Below are 21,012 nucleotides of genomic sequence, written 5' to 3' on the forward strand. Positions count from 1 at the left end.
ATTAAGATCCATTCTGACATGTTGGTGAATAATTTTTTTGAATCATTTAACAAAGCAAACCCTTATGTTTTATGTTTCTTACTAATCATTAGCAATTCACTAATCATTTATGTTGTTTACTAACAGATGATACTGGAAGTAAGAGGGAAACCGATTCTGACCATGATGGAAACAATAAGGACCAAGATTATGTTACTTATTGTCAAGAAGAAAGAAGAAGCTGACAAATGGAAAGGAATGTTGTGTCCAAAGATAAAGAAGAAGCTAGATGTAAATATAAAAGATTCATTGAGGTAAAGTTACCATTTTGTAAAAAGTTTGGCGTTTTGGCCTTAATATATGAGCATTGATCCATGCAATTTGTGTTATCTCTTCTCTTCTAACATATGAGTATTGAAAAAACAAATGTGTGAGAATTGAGAAATAAATTATTTTTTTTTCATTTGTTATCTTTTCTGATATATGATTATTGAGAAATACAAATGAAATGAAGATTAAACATTCTAACTGTTGTAAGCAACAAAAATATTACAAAACAATTTGTAATCAACAACCACATATTATATCCCATTTCAAGTCTTTCAAGTTTGTAAACAACAACATGAGCTGGTTAGCCATGTATACTATGTATAACAACATAAGCAACAATATACCAGCAACAACATTACAAAACATAAGCTGGTTTTCAATGCTAACAATAACAACATAAGCTGATTTTTAAGGTTTAAAAAACAACACAGTTACAAATACAAGCACCAAAAATCAGGTTTTTCTCTCCCTCCTCCTTGCATTCTCAAATGTCCTCACTTTTTTTAGAAGATCCAACAACACAATTTGTGAACGGGACGTCAATGGTGTATCAAACCAGCTGAAAAACCGACATAGTTTTCGAAATCCACTGCCAAATTTCTTACACCCAAAAAACCTCCTACCTGGGTTGTCATTGAACCAAGACGTGTTTAATTTAGCTAGGTTTCCATGATAGCACACCGGAATCACTTCAAGCTGCTTCTTCTTCTTCTTCTTCTTTTGTTTTGTATTCATAGTTAAAAGGAATCAAGTTGGTTGTTCTTAATAATTCTTTTTCTTAGTTTGGGTATATTGATCATGATTGAGATCAGGATCTCAACCTATTGAATCTACAGTTTTAAAATATGTATGACGACTGAATAAGTAGAGAGGAAATATATGGCTTTTTGCAACCACTTTGGGACGTTGCATGTTGCATTAACATGAAAAAAATTAATATTAACTAAAGGTAATTTCTTTTAGACCAGAAAAGGACAAAATGGAAAAAAGAAAAGAATTCAAGAGCTTGAGAAGGGGAAAAAAAACAGAAAACCAGAGTCCTGTTTTATTATTTGAATTAGACATCTTTCTACAAAAGGTATTTTGTTTAGACTTCTGTGGATTGCTGTTAACATTTTATCCTACTCGATTAGGAGCTTTAGAGAGAATGCCAGATTAGAAGCAAGAGAGATGTTTGATGAATGGTTATGGTCCCCAACCAAAGCAAAAATATTCCATCAATAATATCTTGTAGTTTATTGGTAGTAGTAGTATTATAATTATTTAAAGAGTAATTAATAAATTTTAGTTTTTTGCATTGAAGAATCATAGAAGAGCAAGTTTTACTTTTACATGGCAACCTTGACTTATTAGTTCCAAAAAGTCAAATTGAAGTGGTAACCGAATACAAGCATCAAAAGGAAACTCACATTTTTCCTGCAGCAATAGCAGCTTGCACAAAATCCTCACACCGGGAAAATCCACCCGATAAAACATCACCCAAGGCACCAATGATGTCGAAAGCCTCTTGCAAATCACTTGCAGAAGTCATGTCATCGAGCCATGAGAGCAACTCTTTGGAGAACCCTATCATTTCCTTCACATTCAACAACCTCTCTTTCATCACCACCTCCCAACCTTCCAACCCTTCTCCTTCAGTTCCGGTTGAGGTTCCTTCAGATTTGCCTTTGGTGGCTGCCAAACTTGACGATTTCTTAACCTTGAATATTTGCTGCAACTGCTCAATCAAGCCTGTATACACCAGCATGGGTCGAACAATTGACAGTAGCTCATCACCACCAGTTTCTGAGGTGGAGGTGGGACTTTTGCTGCTACTTGCTGATTCTATCTTAGCTGTTGACCGGCCATGAGTATGCTGCATGTAGGCATGATATATTCCACGTTGCAAGAAGTCACGTCGATGTTGCAACCATGACTCGTAGGACTCTGAAAGCAGTGAATTTACCATCATGAACTGAACGGTTTCCTCTGTTCCCAAAGGTTGAGTTCCACCGGTTGCAGACTTTGAATCTGATGTTGAAGAGGATATGTATGTTGCTACTGTCTTGGCCATGTTACGCCTCTGAGAGGGGCCTCCCTGTTCCAGAAGGTGACGAGCCATTTGGATCATGAAAGGCAAAAAGCGGGAGTTGCTTTCCCTTCCACCGCCCCTACACTCTGCACTGAATGATGCCCCTGTTGCAAATCGAGCTAGCATCTGCGCAGAAAATATGCAGATATATCAGGCACAAAATCTAAAAACAGAACACACAAGTTAATAACAAGCTTTAGATGGAAGAGCATACCAGAACAATATCATAAGTCAACAGCCGGAGCCGACTTCCATCAGCACGACCAAGAGCATTGAGGTTATCCCAGTATTGGTCGACATACCGGACATACTGTGCTAGTGGAACTGACGGACCTCTCACAGGAAATAAAGAATTGCAAAGTGATTCATTGTTCCTGAGAGTAGCACCCTCCCACTCTTTCTTTGGATTCTTCAGAGCAGCATCTGCTCTTTTAGCCTCTTGATGGCACTGGAAATGAATAATGTTAAAATAACTAACGGTAGTGTAAACACACTCTCCACGTGCACTTCCTGACGTGCCAACACCCAGGTTTACTCGCTTGCTATAAGAATAAACACCCAGCAAGTCAGTGGGTCTCAAACTATAGCCTTCTCGACACACCATGCATGCCAGCCCATCTTCCTCCTCCTCCACATCTTCCAAACCTTCCAGAAGAGGCCGAGCAACAACAATTCGCTCACCACCATCTGAAGCTAGCTCTTGTCGCATTCCAAGCCCCTATACAGTTGCCAAAAGAAAACACAATATAAAGAATCAGTTCAGCTTTTCTAGCCAAGATAAACAAATAAATGAAAAGAGGAGAGGAGAGGAGAGGAGAGGAGAGGGAGAAAACTGGCATATGAATGCCTGTTCTATACCTCTACAAGCTCCATTAATTAACATTCAAAAGTTTCATCATTAGAAGTACATAGGCTTGCAACAAGAAGAAAACTTAATAAGATCCATGCTAAAGAAATACAACCAAGCAATTGAAACTATTCACAACTACAATTTCGAAAACAAAAGAAATGGAAGTAAAAGCCTATGTAAAAAAAGAAGAAAACCAGCTACAAAATTGTACCATTGGCAAATTTCACTTTCCTGCAGCAGGTATGCAAGCACATATACAAGGAATTTAAACTCTATGAAGGTACCTGAAGCAACTCTTCCCTTTTCCTTAAAGCTCGCTGTCTCATTGCATCTCTAGTTGCATGCCGCAACCTACACACCTTTTCCCCCAAGAATCCATCTCCTTTGCCTTCCTTATCTGATAGAGTGTCCAGCAAATTTTCTGCCTTTGCCCCAATCTCATTTTCTCCAGACACACCTTCCAAAGCATGGAGTAAGGGCAAAATCCCACCTTCATCAATGCACCTCTGAGTGGCAAAGTGCCCCATTGATAAGCCTCTGAGCATTGACAATACAAGTGGGACGGATGGCAGTTTCAAAGCTAATGCCCATTCTGAACTGGATTTAAAGCCAGCCTGCCCTGCAATTGCAAAACTCTCACCCAAATGTCTGACAGCTACACCTGTAATGCCCTTCTCGAGGATAATATCCTTCAATCTCTCCCCACAGGAACTAGTTTTTAGAGATTCTGAAACCAGAACAAAATTTTCAACCGTGAACCTCTGCTTGGCTGCTTGCTTAGCAATGCTTTCATCTTTAGGATTGTCTTGATGCTGTTTCTGCAATCGATCGAATTCTCCCCAGTCTTGCAAGTATGGGTTAAAATGCTGAATAAGTGCTTCCATAGCAGCAGGTTCACCATAAGTTAAGTAGGGTAAGATTCTTGCGACCATCTCGGTGTTCCTCTGTTGTTTGTTTGATTTCTTTTGCCCTGAAGGATGACACAGCCTCTCCAGGAACATAAGAACTATTTTCTTGGCTTGGTCTCCAGTGCCAGTTTCCTCACTAGTGACAGTGAGAACACTTTGTGAGATACTAATATTGTCACTCTCATTTGCTTCCAATGTAAGACTCTCTACAATCAAAAGAATGCCTTCAGCTGGCTCCATGGCATCCACAGCGAAAGCTCGCCTTGCTGTTTCAAGCAGTAAGCCTAAAGCTCCAAGCCTTAATAAGGCCCTCCTATTCTCTCTAATCTTGCAGCAATGCATGAGGAGATTGAGAACAGCAACCAACTGCTCCTGGTTGGACTTGAAGTCATCTCGCAAACGCTGTACATTCAGAGCATGAATAAATCTTTTTTGTTTTAAAAGCGGTTGTCCCTTTATGAACCTCAAAGTTCTATGCATGTAAATAAAAAGTACTGCGGAGTCATAACCTATAATAATGAAATGAACCCACGCACCTGAATCATGCACAACAAGATTTCCAGCCCATCATACTCACGAACTGCACCAGCTATTGCAAACTCAACCTCAGGATCTTGTGATTCCTCTCTGTCTTCCTCCAATTCTTTTATCATAGGCTCAGTAGCTTCACCATCTAAACCCTGTCCATTGAACACAAAATGTAAATAAAATATAAACCCAAGGCTACTTTTGTACATACTGAGCATACCAAGGTCATTTAGTATCAAATGTCATAAGCGCCACTCCAAATGGATTTTAAAATATAAACAGGGACGATAAGCATGATTTTAAGTTTGACAGAACCAATCCCTATATAAGGATTCCCATATGCAAAAACCATTGCAAGAAAATAGCACAAGTAGTGAAAGGCATTCCTACATAGCTCAACCATGAAAGGAGGAAAGACAAGGCATTGAATAGAAAAAACAGTAACAAACCTGAAGTCGGTATGTCACTATCATGGGAGAGCATTCTCTAGTTGATGTAACAGCACCAGAGGATAACAGTGAAGAATTAGCCATAGAATTAGAAGATTGACTGTTTGACTTCTTCCAGACTTGCTCATAAACCTGGGCAATGCTCAAATCAAGAGAGATTATATTCCCGGCTACTAAGAGTTCCATGCCATAGTCATCTTCAAGAAGACCTAGCAGATCTAATTGATGGCAAATTTTATTTTTAACATCACGCATTAGTGGACCAATCTCAGCACTTGAATAAGGATTCTTAGTCATTGATCCCCTAATAAACTCTTCCTGCGTGTGAGCTTTGTTTAGAACCAACAAATAAACCGCCTCTGGTTTTGATGGGCAGATCAAGTTGCAGAGTTGCTCTAAAATAAACTGCCATAAAATTCATACAATTGAAATTAGTTGCAACGTTATAACTCAATATAAAACAAGAAGTTGCATTATTGTAACTCAAGAAAATCATTACAAAGGAAAAAAAGGATAATTTATTAAGTTCTCATACCAAACATGTTCTTCCTTTCTTCTCCTCGCCATGAATCTGCAGACCATGGATACAAGCACGGATGAATTGGCGTTTGTTCTCACTACTCTCAAGCAGCAGACTATCTAAAAGATCTTTTAGAAGTCGGTTGCAATCACTAATCAACTTAGTCTTCTGCACTATCAAACCACGAATTACAATAAGAGCCTCAAGGACTTCAGTCAGCAAATTGTCTTGCATGAATCTGTTGTCAAAACAAAATTAATTAGAATACGAGGGAGCAATTTCATTATTGTGAAAATAACAAGAATTAGTGATACCTCGATCTGATATTAGGAACCTCCAGAAATTTTCCAAGGAGCTCTATAAGCTTATGGAGAATGAATCCTTGCGAAATGTCAATATGCAGGCTCCTCTCAAGTGATTCGATATTCCCCACTTCTTTGGTAATCAACTTGCAAATTGTATCTAGACATCCCCTTACTGTCAAGAAAAGACGAGCATCTTCTGATTCAATCATCTTGAATAGTAACTCAAAATACTCTGCAGCACTTTCGCCAGCAGCAAGAGTTGCAGGTAACAAACCCATCAATAGGCTCAGCAGCCGAAATCGTCTCGATGAACTTTGAGCACAAAGTAAACTAATTAGCATACACATCTCAGACCTAATGGACTGGGAGCACGCACTCAGAACAAGTTCCGTAACCCATGATCCTAGCTCAAACACTGACAAGTCACCTTTGCTTGCTTTACAAGCAGAGCGCTTCCACCTTAGTCCATATTTGAGGGCCAGGAAGTCAGTTCTATGTGGGCGTGACCTCTGGCTCACACCTTTGACAGATTGAGACACTTTATATTGCCTTCGGACAAAATCAAGATAAGATGCCCCCTTCTCCCACTCGGAATAACTTAACAATTGAATATCTTGGGTCTTATGAGAAGCAACCCAATTTTTTTCCATAGGTTCTGGCATTAGTTTACTTGAGCTGATACCACCACCATGAGATCCAAACATAGTCGAGTTATTTTCATCCTTCTGCTGTATAACTGAAGTAGATTTAACAACACCTTGCTCCTTTTCTGCATTATCAGGTTTTGGAGGAGTACAAGCCAAAGATATAATCCTCAAACAAGGGAGAATTATATGCTCCGATATGGCAGGATGCTTTGTACCCAATTTTATGGAAGAAAATAACAGATGGAAAACAACACGCAATCTTGATTCCCAGAATTCATCAGCCAGGGAACACACTTCTGAAAGCAATAACAATTCCTCACGAGAGGCAACAGCAATGTCCATGGAACGATGATGTTCAAGACAATACATGACTTTCTTCTGTATCAAACTGTTCAACTCAGATACAGCATTAATATCACCTTTAGAGAAAGCACAAAGGGCTGCCCTAGCTTGGAAGCGAGCAGTTTTAGGACCTTGGTGGATATTATTTTCGAACAATTCAGACAAGATGCCAGATGCAACAAGTTGTTTCTTAGAATTTTGATGTTTTGATAACACCTGTAGGATCTCAAGACACTGTGTAACAAATGTCATTGCACAACCGTAGCAGTTATTTGGGGATCTGGAAATCACAAACCTTGATGCAGCCCCAGAATTATCTGAATGCTTCTGGTGTAAGTAATTCATTAAAACCCGCCGAAGACCCTGCAGTGTCTGTACACTTTTACTGACAGAATCGAAAGCAGCTTTGCACTTCTCACCATAGAGAACACCTAGAAGAGCAATTTTGCGGTTTATCTTACATGAAGGACCAGGCAAGGAAACCATCATTTGCTGGACAGAGTCTTTCTGTTGAGAATCCATCTCATTTTCACCAACACTAGAGACAATCTTCAGAAGGGGTTTCTTGAAGCCCAGAAGTTGTTGATATCTCCTATGAGCATTTTCAGATTCAGCTTCTATAGCTGCCAGCCCTTTCTTCATGCCTTCATCATTCTCCATGTTGTCAAATGTAAAACTTGGTTTTGCCATGAAGTTAAACTCAAACCGACCATACTTGCTGTATCCACACTCATTGCATAAAAAAGAATCCAGATTATCATAATTGATATTACGGCACTGCCTGCATTGATATGCATTTTCATGGCAGTTACTGCAAGTCCCATGCTTATCAGTCACGGGTCGACTGCAACGAGGACACTGCAATGGTTCAAGGGATAAGGCTTGAAGATTTTCATAGAAAGAATCAAGCTCAATCATGAAGTTGCAAGCAGTGATTGGAATGGGGAACTCCACTTTGAGCTCGCTCTGGTTGAAAGCAAGATGACAACTCTTTGCACGCTTCCATAATGACCAATTATTTTTCAACTCTGATAAGTCAGCCACAGGTCGATTGTTGTAATACAGGTTCAGGACTTTAACTGACTTAGATTTACGGGCATCATGAACATTCATAGTCACAGTCTGGATTGTATAACTTCCAGTACATTTCACAATGATGCGGTTGTCAGTAAACTTGGTCTCAGATTTCAAACTTTCTAACTTCATTCTGCTGTAAGGGACCTCAGGAGAGCTGCAGGCAACACATGGCTCACTCTCAAGATAGTAACCATCAAATTCTACCAGACCACTCAAGGTGTTGTATATGCGAGAATTTGGATGATTAGCTATGAGTTCATTTTGTGAATGAAGTGTCTCAAATATACTCCTGATAACATCAGGGGTCAAGCAGTGGTCCACAATTTCAGTCTGTTGTTTTGAACTTTTATCAGGGAATTCACCCAGTAACCAAGTGACAAGTTCAGTATACTCCACAATATTCTGACCATACATTGGCAAGCATTTAATCTTTTGCAGGAGAGCTGTCAACACAGTTTCCTTGAATGAATGTTTCCCGTGATGCCACACGCCATAAAGAACACACTTAGCCTCAGCACGTACAGAGCTCGAGTTCCATTCCAGTAAAAAGCAATCAATAAATTGCCTCAAGACATCACCTCCCTTATCAGTAAAGATTTCAACTACCATTTCCATATCCACAAAAGACTTCTCTAAACCAGTGTCAACTCCATCATCACCCTTCTTCTTCTTCTTTGAATCCAAAGATTGTGTGCCTGATTTGTTTGAAGTGGTACCTGAATCCCCAGATTCCGCTTTTTGCGATGAGAGAATCATATCCTTCCCTAAATAGAATGCCAAATTTAATAATTTAAGAGTCTGAATGACAGACTCCTCACCAAAATAGAAAATCCCATTCATTAGGGAAGGCAAAACATCACTATGTCTCAAGCAATACTTCTGCCAGTTCCGAGGCCGGGCAGCAGCCACTTCAGCAATGGTGGATAGGCACTTAATTATCTTAACACTTCTTTCATACGGAACAGGATTTTGAAATCCACCAGATTTGTTTACATGTTTGTATAGTTTCTTCACTTCAGTAGAGAATTGCCAAGAGTCCCGAACGCTGTAATAGTGAGTTTTGCTTCCACACAGATGCAGGAAAAGCCTCCTTGCATATCTTCTCACAAATGTTGTATGAGGATTATTTATATAACTGCAGAGGACTTCCTGATATCCATCAAGCTTCAAATCCTTACCAGAGGATGTCTTAGGAACCTTTTCTTTCTCCCCGTTCTTGTCATGTTTTTCTGGTCTTACCAAAGTGTATACCAGTCGAAATGCATTCTCTAGCAATAGCCTGTGGTAGTCTATAAAAGTATCTGCCCGATGAGCTTTGGCATATGAATCTGAAAAGAAGGGGGAAAAATTACCAGCAGGTAGATCTCTTCGGATTGTCAATAAAGCCCCACATCCAGAAGCAACATTTGAACCATGAGCATTTTCAAGACCAGCTGCTGGTGACTTGAAAACATGCACTAGCTGCAGCAGAATATCCATTAAATAATTAACAAAAGCTTGGTTCCTAAGAGAATTGCAAGCTCGAAGAAGTTGGGATGCAAAGTCAATTTTGTCATGATCCACCAAGGAAGACGGAGAGGCAACTGAACTGCAGACTTGAGAACCACTTTTATCAGGAGTGTCTGTATTCCCAGTTCCTTTTGAAGCAGTGCCATCACTACCAGGCTGGTGCCAGTTTCGGAGCATCAATGTGAAGAACATGAAGACTAGGATTGCCACTTCTCCAAAAGAAGAACGTGTTCTGGCTACAAAAGGCTTGTTGAGGTTAATTTCATCCAAAAACCATTTAATTAATTTCTCCAAATCTAAGGTTTCGGACTTTGAACTGTCAATGAAAGGCCCACCAACAGCAGATGATAATCTGTAGAAAAGTTGCATAACAGGAATAGCTCGAATACCAGAAGTGGTCTCCATCCACCCTTTCAGCTGCTCAAGAAGCTCAGACAGGAGCAAGGAATTTACAGCTCGTTTTGAAGCAGAAATAGAGACAGGGTCAGCCATTGAAGAAGAGAACTCCATGGATTCACTTGGTTCCAAGACATGAATTGAAGGTGCAGAAGTCTGCATACCAACATCCGTTACATTTGTCACCAAGTTTGAATCACTCAAATCATCTGTAGAGAAGCGAATTTCACTGCCATCTCCTCCAAGAGATTCCACTTCAATTGGAATTGCAGTCATAGGATGATCTCTAGAATGAGGTGCAGGAAGCCGATCAGCATCTAGAACTTCATAGCATGCCTCGCATAAGTCAAAATCAGGACAAACAGTGCAATGCCATCTCCGCCTTAGTATGGGAACAGTAGAACAACCATCACAACAGTATTGAACAGATGAGGTTATAGAATCTTCTTCGATCATGACTTGTGTATTTCCACCAGATGTATCAGCAGGCATAGAGGACGTTACCACACTTTCTACCACATCATCAGTTCCTAACATAGTCTGTTTTGGAAATGGAACCTGGAGCAATCTTGATGATATGGCCAAACTGAAAAAGAAGCAAAAGTGAGTACCATTAAAGCTAAAATAGACAGATATGCAGAAGCAATTAGTAATAAGACATTCCAAACATTGAAAAGGTCTTAACATATTCCATTTATCTGAGCAATACCTGCTTGAAGTTTGAACTGCCTCATTTGGGAAGAAGAGAAGTTTTTTAAATAATATAACTGCAGGCGCCACAGAGCGCCTCCCTGTGTCCTTCCCATGCAAAGCCAAACATTCAGCATAGCTGTAAATGAGCTCCACAGCAGATATCACAATATTGTTCATGGTTTGTGTGTCAGGAAGTTCTAAATCTAAAATTCCCCACAGAACTTGCATAAGCCCATCCACCACTTCAGAACCTACATAAACAAAAATGGTTTAAAAAAAAATAAAACAACTCTCCTTACCCTAACCCCACTATGAAAAATACCTGCAAACCACAAACCCATTTGCATATGGAAATGCTTTGCATATTTATAAGGTGTAAACAAACTTAACCCTATATAACAGTTTGTGAACCAAACTACACACATGTAATATTTGAGAACACCAAGAGACAAAAAACCTTCAGGAACTTGTTTTCTCTTCCAGTTACAAGCAGAGAGGACATTCAATATGCATAAGGCCTCTAGCTAAAAGGGGAAGCTTGAGGAAGTGTCACTATTACTTACTAATGAGAGAAACTATGCATAAAGATTATACCATTCATCTCCAAGAAATTAGCTAAATTGGAGCGACGGTGAAGTGCAATTTTAGACACGGCACGCATCTGGGCGGTGAACTCTTCAATAAGCCACTGTCCTGTAGCACCACCAATTCCAAGCCTTGATGAAAGAACAGATGTTGACTTGACCACGCCAAGAAGACGCATGGTGTCCTTGATCTAGAGCAGAGGAGCAGAGAATCATGTTAGGCACTATATCGATATAATCAAACCAAGTCAGATAAACATCCAATTGGGTAAGTACCTGGTAGTATATCTCTTTTTTAGGAAACACAGCCTGCAGGACACGGCAAGCAGCAGCCTGCATCAAGGGTTCCCTATCACTCTCAAATATTGCTTCCAATAACTGCTTGCTCTTTAGCTTGCTCAGATCAACTTTTAGCTCCTCTTCTTGGGATCTGCATAGACAGTAAATCCTAGAGAGAAGCTTAAGACCATCAGCCACCACCTGTTCCTGAATAGGAGCAGACTGCATTGACCGGCTCTTTTTACCAGACCCTGCAAGCACAGAATTAGCACCAAGAACACGAGCTTCTATGTCTAACACAGCATCCATTTTCTCCTTCCAACCAAATTCATCTTTAGCTCGACCATAAACTTCAAGTGAGTCTATTCTCGGTAGGGCTGAGCCACTGAAGGTAGGACCAACAGAAATGATGAATTCTTCATCAGCAAGTAGTGATTCAGCTACAGTAAATGGAATGTCGTACCAGGACCTCATGCCTTCATCAAGCTTAATCACCCTCTGGAAGATGGTAATCTCAGAAGGTATATGGTTTGCTGATTGATTACCCACATAAACACGAAAACCAACCATGACAATATCAGGGTTTGAATTGGAAACAGATATCTGGAAAAAAAAAAGATCAGTTACAATAGTCAACAGATGAATATTTAAGAATTCAATCATATGTAACAGGCTGAACAAGCACCTCTTCCAGCATGATTTGATAGTTTAGGATGATGTATTTTGAAACAAAGTTAGATGGTCACTAGGCTTAATATTACCAAAATGTTAACAGCTTGCTCACAGCTAGATAAAATTTTAAGTGCGGTGTGAAGAGTAGAATTATTGTAAAGCAGCCTAACTCATTAAATGGCAAATTTACACCATCACAATGATAATATGGCAAATCCCACTACCAGCGAGTGAAGACAAAATCAAGTATAGAGGTGTCTATGGGCTCAGGCCAAGCCAACACATATTTGCGCAAGCCCGGCCCAAATTATGGGCCTCCAATTTTGTCTAAGCCCACCCTTATGTGTACATTGCCAACCCAATCCTGTTTATGCTGCCCCTTTTTATTTTTATTTTATATTCAGAATTTTACATTTTTACCAAATTTTTAAATATAAGCTTGACATTATTTGTAATATTTACATTATATATTCAATTTTAATATGAATAAATAAAAACAAAAGAAAAATAACATATTACAAGATCGGTAAACAGGCTGAGCCAGGCCAGGTCGGGTTGGGCTCAAGGCTTGGATATTATAGCCAAGCCCGACCCATATTTTAATCGGGCCTATTTTTTTGCCCAGGCCCATTTTTGTCCAAAACCTCCCAAATATCAGACGGGCCTTTAGACTTAGGCGGGTAGTCCAGCCCTTGGACAAGTCTACTCAAGTAGATAAGCAAAAATTATACAACTGCTCGCCAAAGCTATACATAGAAGAACTAATGGCTATTAATGCTATAGATAACAAGAAGGAATGTAAAGCCATACCTTAAATCCTGCAGGACTTGGACTTTCCAGAAAACCATCCTCTGAGGCCAAGCTCTGTTTAGCTCCTTCAGAATCACCATTCCTGATTGCATCACCGCTCAGTTTCACATCTGCTGTAATGCAAACTGTTTTCTCAAAGAAGTCAAGGGGGAATTCTGGCTTTGTGCCAGCATAAGCTTTATTATTAAGGATATTAGAACCCAATTTTTTCACTTTCTCAGCTGTGGCACTAGCAGCAGCATCCACTCCCATGGGAACATGAGAGTATATCTGAAGGCTCCCATCATCATGTAAAACAAGACAGTGGACTTTGTCTTTGGACAAAGGCTTATATGCAGTTATTCCCACTAAAGGCGAGGAAGAGCTCACGGCATGCCTCAAATTCTGTGCAAATAACTCATCTGCACCAAAAGATACTGCAATAGCAGAATTTGATTTTACACTTGAGAAGCCACAGAATAATCCACTACCAACCAGTAACTCTTTCCATCGATGCAGCCCAGCTGGTCGCAGCTTACCATCTTGTTCCTCATAGACACAAGATATCTCAGTCAATGATGACGCATCAGGACTTAACCGACCTATCAAAGTAGTGCCATCTTGATAGGACAAGAAAAGTAACTTATAAGTACAAGAAAAGTACAAAGATGAGCCCTTTGCATGAATTTCTCTGTCCTGAATACGAATTATTTCCTTCAAAGGTGTAGCTCCCACATGACCCTCCAAAGATAATCCCAGCCTAAATAAACTCCCTCGTTCTGAAAGGACAACAAGAAACATCCTTCCCTGAGAGGCCACAATAAGTGTTGCATCTACTATTGTGTCATCTGCCAATGTAAAGTAATGCATCGGACTGATGTTGTCTTGGGACAGATCATATATTTTGACAAACCTGTTAGTAACCACCATTAACTGAACCTGAGAACCAGGTACCCATCCTATGCGTCTGATATAAGCACCTTGCAGGGCAAGCTCAATGGCTAGACGATCAGTAACTTCTCCACGAGGATTCAAGGTAAGAACCTGGAAATCTTCATAGCCAGCCACAGCAAGGTAATTCTCAACCACGAGATTAAATGAAAGGTGAACAATTTCAAATCGAACGAGGTTCTTGGATAAAGCCTTGAGATTGGCCTTGTCTGCTGTTACAGGTGCAATAGTGGCTTGTCCTATTAACTGCCCAAAATCAAAATAGTAACTTTGTCGCCTTCTCCAACAGCAAGTCTTCCTCTAATACTGACACTGAGCAAAGATTTGACAAGAGAACCACTAGCTAAATGCAATTTAAGTTCTTTGCCATTTGGATAATCAGTCTTTATCTTCAGATCCAAGGACCCACTTTTATATGCCTTCTTCAGTTGCAAGAGATCTATGCCATAAGAAAGCACTTTGTCTTTACCCAGAATAATTTTCTTATCTTTGAAAGGTTGGATTCCCTCCTGCCTGTTATAGAAGGCAGCAATGTAGAGCATAGTTCAAGCACCTGACGCTCAACATCAAGTTCTTCAAGCAACATGGAGATCCCATCTTGCAGATCTTTTGGAATAGACAACCTCAGCGAGTTCTCCATATCTGCCCCAACATCCTCGTCCATATCAGAATCACTTTCTGGCAGCTGATCTGCATCCTCTGTGAGAGGTAAAAAGGATTGAAAACTGTTGGTACCACAATTAAGGGCACTATCACTACCGGTGAATTTTCGAGGCTTCAAGCATTGGCAACTACTACCCCTAACACCGCCTGCTCCACAGTCACAGAAAAATCGACTGGAGCGAGAGTAAACAACACGATGACCACGATGACAAACTTTAGCACAAACAGAGCAGCAGCCTTTTGATACTGTTAGATCACAGGTATAACAAAAATACCAGTGTTGCTCCATGAAATTGCTGCCACTAGAAGTGAATGTGCAAACTTTAGAAGCAAGAGCCCTTTCACTGTTGGTATCCTCTTCCTCATCTTTATCTATGCTAGCTTCCTCACCATCAGATGTTCCGTCGTCCTCATCTTCATCTACAGAAGTTGCATCACACTCAAGAGTAGCAGTTGCCCCATCTCGATTCGCAGAAAGAACCAAAACATCAGAATTCTTCCTGGACCCCACTGGTCTAGAAGCCACAGGGCCCACAGCAACACTACTGATGGATAGGGACTTCCCAGAACACTTTTCTGTTGTATTGCTGCTGGACCCACAATCACTCAAGAAACATCCAAGAAAGCCAAAGATAAACTTCAATCCTGGTAGTAAACGCTCTTCACCTGCCAGTTTCTGCGTCAACATTACCGTCCTCTTTAAAAGCAACTTCATTGAGCTCTCCCCTCTTGCAAGTTGAACAACAAAATGGAAATATGACTTTGCAGTATGAATGTCAAATTGCAAAAATGCAGTCTCAAGTGAGATCAATACAGCTTCAAACAAATGATTGTATAGCTCCGATTGTAATTCAGAAGGTGATGACACAAGGCACAAAATAAAACTCATAGTTGATTCTCTAAGAGAAACAGAATTTGCTTTGACACTCTTTACCCCATCCATAGCTTCAGCTGTGCAACCTAGTAACCTCTTCTCCAACCACTTGGACAATAACAGTAAATCCATGCTAAGGTATTTATTCTGTATCTTTAGTTTAAGATTAGGACATATCTCTCCAGATAAGAGATCAATAAAGAAGCTAAGCACCTTAATGTTAACCAATTCAGTGTGACAGTTACACACTGAGTCGATAAGAACCAATATATCACCACGCTGCGAGCCATGCAGCTCTTTAAGTGATTCAGACATATCTCCAGCTCCAAGATAAATTTGAAAAGTGTAGACTTCTTAGGATCTTTTCTGAGGGCATCCATGGTATCTATTGTCTTGGTAATTACCCATTCAAGGATACTGGTGTCGCCCATTTCTCTAGAATGGATATACCTTAGAAATCCTTCCATGCGCTTCAGTAGAAACAATTCAGTATAATCAGACAGCTCCAATCCAGCATTCAAGTTGAGCCAAACATCTTCACATTTTCCACGAAGCCTTTCAAAGATGCGATCTAATTTCACACTTGTCAATGAATCAAGAATTTGATGCAGTACATCAGTCTCCAGGAAAATATTTCCTTTCATATTGGAAAGTTTCAGTAATCCATCCAGAGTGAAAATAATCCTCCTTATGTTAAGAATACAAGAAAGAAGGATTCCACTAGAAGCTTGAAGATGAGAAGGAAAACCATGCAACATACATTCCCAAAATACCTTAGCTAAAATGCCAGAAGCTCTCTTCTCAACTGCTCCATCTACCTTTAATAAGATGTCAAGAACAGACTCCAATTGAAAAGAATCCACACCACACTTCTTAAGGAGTTCATCCAAGAGGGATTTGTCAAACATAGATAGCTTGAGAAGCAGCACAGGCGAGAACATATAGTCATCATGCTTGCTATCACCAAGGGTAGCAAGGAAAGCCTTCTCATAAAACTGCAAATATCCTTTTAAAAAGGATGCAAACATCCTCAAAAGCTCTGAAGTTTGATTATCTGCAATCAAGCCAGAAATGAAGCCTTCTGCAGAATTGATATAATCATTATCACTAGGTCTGTTCTCTGTCCAGAATGGACCACCTCCAGGAATGTTATTCTTAACACAGTATCTTCCAATGCCAACATTAAAAAAAGAGAGTACCAAAGACAACCACATTCCATTTCTCAAGAAATCCCATCCTAGATTCTCAAAGTTATCCTGCAAATGTGCAGCCTGCAAGTGCCTTAGCAATCCAACCACAAGCTTTTGAAAGTCAGCACCCTTGCCAATAACACACACTGGCCCAGAAGTAAATGGCTGAAGCAAAAAAATTGTTCTGTGCTAGATATTCCAGAGTCTGCAGGTTACTCCACAGTGAAAGCTGATGACTGAATGGAGACTTCATGGTAGATATCCCAACAAAGCAAGAAAATATACCTTCAATAATAAGGTCTTCAATAGCTGCAGCTTTTTTACCATTCCAAAACCCCAGAATATACGAGAAGTGTGAACACATATCATCCCAACTCAAATGTAATGACCCAATGGCAACATCAGCCATGTAAATTGGAGACTGAATGTATGTAACATCAATCAGTTGATGAATCAGGCTACTGCAGCTTGGCTCTTCATCAACCAAAGCCCCTGTCAAAGTCTTTGCTGCAATTGGTGCCAACGAGGAAAACTATCAATAGAATTTGTTGGCACATTAGAAACAAAAGATTGGATGTCCCTCAACTTTGATCGAAAAGCTAGCAGCATTGATGTGGACAAGTACATGGATGTAATATCATGTGACGAAGCAGTAGAATCAACCTTGAAACCACCAACGCCCAGCAAGAAGCTGTGTACCATAAGAACCAGTGGATGTACATGAACCGTTTGAAGGGCAGAAAATACGAGGTTTGCCAGGGTTACCTTCTCTTCATCAGGTGATAAATGGAATGCCATGAGAAGAATCTCAATGTGAAATACAGATGGAAGAGTCACCAGAAGTTCCTTCAGAGTAGGACAGTCTGAGCGAATAGATTTGCCTTCTCAACAATAAAAGAAACAAATCCTCTGTAGATTTTGGTTCTCAACTGGCTTCCAGCAAAGCCCACCTTAGAGAAAAGTGCATGAGCCAGCAAGGCTAACGCGACGTTAAAACAAAGTAGCATCTCAACATTAGAATTCGCTCAACTAGATAATCCTCAAGTGAACAGACATGCATGGGTAAGAAGATTGGCAGAATTGAAAAGAAAGCTCTTGATAGCCCACTCTCCTACTCATGCGAAGCTGCAAAGTATCTTCAAAAGGTCCCGACAGCGAGTATGTAAAGTAAAATATCAATGTGCCTGCACTAAGCATCTGCACCCATCCTCATAAACAGAAAAGCCAATCATGAAGAAGATGCACCTTCAGAAAGCCAACAGTTCCATAGCGGCTTGCATTGGCATATTGCAATTGCTGGAGCTAGAACTTACAGCAGATGTTTGATCACATACATCTGCAGATCCTAACGTCCGACTACCCCTCAGAGAAAAAGATTACCAAAAAGGGCTTCATCATCATGGCAAACAGCAGTTTCCAATTCCGAGGAGCAATTAGATCTTCCACAACTGGTTGACCTCTCCATTTTTGGCCTTAATTTACTCCTTCAGAATGAAGAAAAGAAGTAAGATGCATCAGATTGTCCATCCAGTTACTTGATGAAGGAAATATCATTTTGATAGTTCATCGATAGTGAACCTCTGTAGCAAGGGAACCTTCTGAGCATGTATATGGCACGAAGGAGAATCCGTTGATAAATCAACAGAACCACCGAGCTCTGTGTCAAGCTCCTTCAGATCTACAACCTCTTTTAATTGGATTCTGAGATCCTGAATGAGCTTCAGGGTGTAAATAACACTTCGAGGGAAGTAGGCTAAAGGGGGCTTTATGTTCGAGCAGCCTTGTTGTATCTCCATATGGATGGACCGAGATGTTCCAAAATAATGCTACAATACATGCTGCACATTCTGAAAAACTACGCTGTTGCAGAACATAACTCGAACAAGATGAACAAACTCTTCTAGTAGTGACAGTACAAGACTCTCAAAATACCCTCCGTAACAGCAATGTTATTGACAAATTCAAAGCTGGGTCTAAATAAATTAGGCAAAACATCAGCACATGAAGCAATTGCTTCTAACACTGAGGAATCATATCTACATATGGCACATCCTTAGAAGGCATCCAAGTGACTTCAAAATCCTCAAGCTGAAGGAAAGTCTCTTGCGGAAATTTGCACCTGCTATCCTTTCATCAAATATATCAGGAAGTTCCACGAGCTCTTTGCACAGCAAAATCAAACACCGAATGCATTCTGCATGAGCAACTGCCCAATGCTGGGACAGGAAAACTAGACTGTTCAAATCTTGATGAAACTAGGAGCCTCAAACCCTGAAGTATGTCTTTCAGGTTGCACCCATTCAGAAGCTAAGGCTGATAGAAGTCTATCCACTTGCTTCTCTGCCCTTGAGCACTTCATCCTTCTCAAAATGTAGAATAACAAACAGAATCAGAAAAGTCAGCCACCAAAATAATAACAAAGTATCAGAATCAAAGAACCTAAGCACATTTAGTTACCAGCCAATGCACCAAATGCAAAAACATGCAACAATCACAAGTATTACAGAGGCAGGTTGCAAGGAACAACTATTGCAGTTCCACCACCCATATAATCTCCAAAACTGTATCAATATCTCTGCAATCCAAAGAGAAATATACAAAAAATCATGGAAGAGAGGAGAGAAAAAAAAATACCGCACAAAACATGCATAATGGCCATACAATAATAGAAAGCATAATGAAAATAAAAAAACAACGATCCATAAGAAAATGAGACAAAATAGTGTTAGATTTAAATTTGCAGAAACTACAATGACCCAAACAATGCTAAGCAGAATGAACCTCAACTTTATACAACAAACACAGAAACAAGCCTTCTCCTACCAAGTGGGTTACAGTGAGACCGAAACGCTGCTAAGAAAAAAGAACCTCAACGTTATAAAAAGGATAGAAAGCCAGCCTTTCCTACAAAGAGCATTTTATGCATTTGTGCTATGCAAAGGACCATCATCTGAATTACATTAATAAAAAGCAAGGTTCTTTCTAGAGCTTAAAGATCTAATGCCTTATTTGATCTCTCAACACTAAACCATACACTACCTTAAAAAGATAATCAATCTATACTCTATAGACATAAACAACCGAGCAAACAGGATAGTTACTCTACGCTACCATGCACAATCATGTCAGCTGTTACTAAAAGATGAGCCCTCAGATGAATTAAATGGTGTTTGTTACTTGTCCAAATAGATTTTGAGGTCAGAATACCATCAAACGCCAGCATGGGCATTATGAGTTATTGGTCTTGCCATTTTCCCTAACCAATGTCCATATACATTCCATATCTCAGTTTATATGCATATATATAAATATATATCAGTAGATTCCTTTAATAGTTATCCTACCTTTAGCACTTGCAAATAGTGTTTTGAGCTATGAAGTGAATTTAGAGAATTGGTTATTTGTATAACCAATTTTTATTTTGTGGCCCTTAAGGAGTACTTGGGTCATACCATCAGCGGTTATGTGAAGGAACTACGAGATTTCCTAGGCCTCTTTGGCTACTACTTACTAGTAAAACAGATGATTTGTCAAAGGGATGGAGTTATTGCTCAACCTCTAATGAACTACTCAAAAGAGAGGATTTTTCTGGACTAAGCAAGCACAAAAAGCCTTTGATAAGCAGGCTTAGGATCTTTCTTAGACAAAAAGGCATGTCAATCTCTCATGTTATCAAAATCTTGCCAACCTAAAACCAGGTTTTCTCAGTATACAAAAAGGAAATGTTGGCAACCATAGCTGTTTTCGAAGAAAAGTATACCACCAGAGACTGAAATTTCTGTTGGACCAAAAAACTAATGCTGCAACTCAGCAAGTTATTGTGAAGGAACCTAGTGCTTTGTTGGATAAGCACGTTAAAAAGAGAAGTGATCAGCGAGTTATTGAACTACTCGTGCAGTGGAACAATAGTTTCCTAAAGATGATATGTCAGAATGCCTATCTAACTTGCTCAACAGATTTTGAAAATTCCATCCTTGAGGGCAGGATGTTTTGAACAGGAATGTGTTAATGCAGGCTCTTTCTACAAATGGTCCTGAGTTGGTTTGTTTTAGAAGCCCCGCAATAAGTCTATTTGTCCATTAGGCGGAGTTAGTTGTTAAAATCCATTTTTTGGTTGTAGATGGCAGGTTCCCATTTAATCAAAAAGCCGAATATTGCAAATGTATTCAGTAAAGTGGAACCAGAATACTCTTCCTCAATTTTGTTATTCGAGTTCTCTCTCTTTTCTTTATTCTACAACATCTCCTTTATCTGGTGGTTCGCTTGTTTCATTCATAACAGATAATCACACTGGACTGGACAATCAGACTATACAAACTTAACATAACAACTAATAATTATGTAATAGAAAAAAAGTTCAGTTTTCGTACCTGTAAACTCAAATCGTCGCCACCGAAGTCTGATTT

At 39.7% G+C, this 21,012-nt stretch overlaps 1 protein-coding gene across 1 annotated transcript in view; it reads right to left on the reverse strand.

Moving 5' to 3' along the window:
• Window positions 1-1,583: 1,583 nt before the first annotated feature.
• The window catches only part of LOC107954886 (auxin transport protein BIG), a 21,449-nt gene continuing 2,020 nt past the window's right edge, over window positions 1,584-21,012 (reverse strand). Inside the window, 29 exon segments of the mRNA XM_041096867.1 lie at window positions 1,584-2,506; window positions 2,595-3,098; window positions 3,515-4,540; window positions 4,675-4,818; window positions 5,116-5,520; window positions 5,651-5,873; window positions 5,950-10,497; window positions 10,621-10,855; window positions 11,199-11,379; window positions 11,465-12,070; window positions 12,950-14,142; window positions 14,145-14,366; window positions 14,369-15,751; window positions 15,754-16,755; window positions 16,758-16,805; window positions 16,808-17,140; window positions 17,143-17,220; window positions 17,223-17,308; window positions 17,310-17,484; window positions 17,487-17,610; window positions 17,613-17,796; window positions 17,798-17,973; window positions 17,976-18,088; window positions 18,091-18,165; window positions 18,168-18,536; window positions 18,539-18,657; window positions 18,659-18,861; window positions 18,903-18,966; window positions 19,064-19,167. Of these exon segments, the coding sequence (XP_040952801.1) occupies window positions 1,715-2,506; window positions 2,595-3,098; window positions 3,515-4,540; window positions 4,675-4,818; window positions 5,116-5,520; window positions 5,651-5,873; window positions 5,950-10,497; window positions 10,621-10,855; window positions 11,199-11,379; window positions 11,465-12,070; window positions 12,950-14,142; window positions 14,145-14,366; window positions 14,369-15,751; window positions 15,754-16,755; window positions 16,758-16,805; window positions 16,808-17,140; window positions 17,143-17,220; window positions 17,223-17,308; window positions 17,310-17,484; window positions 17,487-17,610; window positions 17,613-17,796; window positions 17,798-17,973; window positions 17,976-18,088; window positions 18,091-18,165; window positions 18,168-18,536; window positions 18,539-18,657; window positions 18,659-18,861; window positions 18,903-18,966; window positions 19,064-19,167 (14,715 nt within the window). The 3' untranslated portion in view covers window positions 1,584-1,714.

Source organism: Gossypium hirsutum, chromosome D07 (assembly GCF_007990345.1).
Source record: "Gossypium hirsutum isolate 1008001.06 chromosome D07, Gossypium_hirsutum_v2.1, whole genome shotgun sequence".
Lineage (NCBI taxonomy): Eukaryota > Viridiplantae > Streptophyta > Magnoliopsida > Malvales > Malvaceae > Gossypium > Gossypium hirsutum.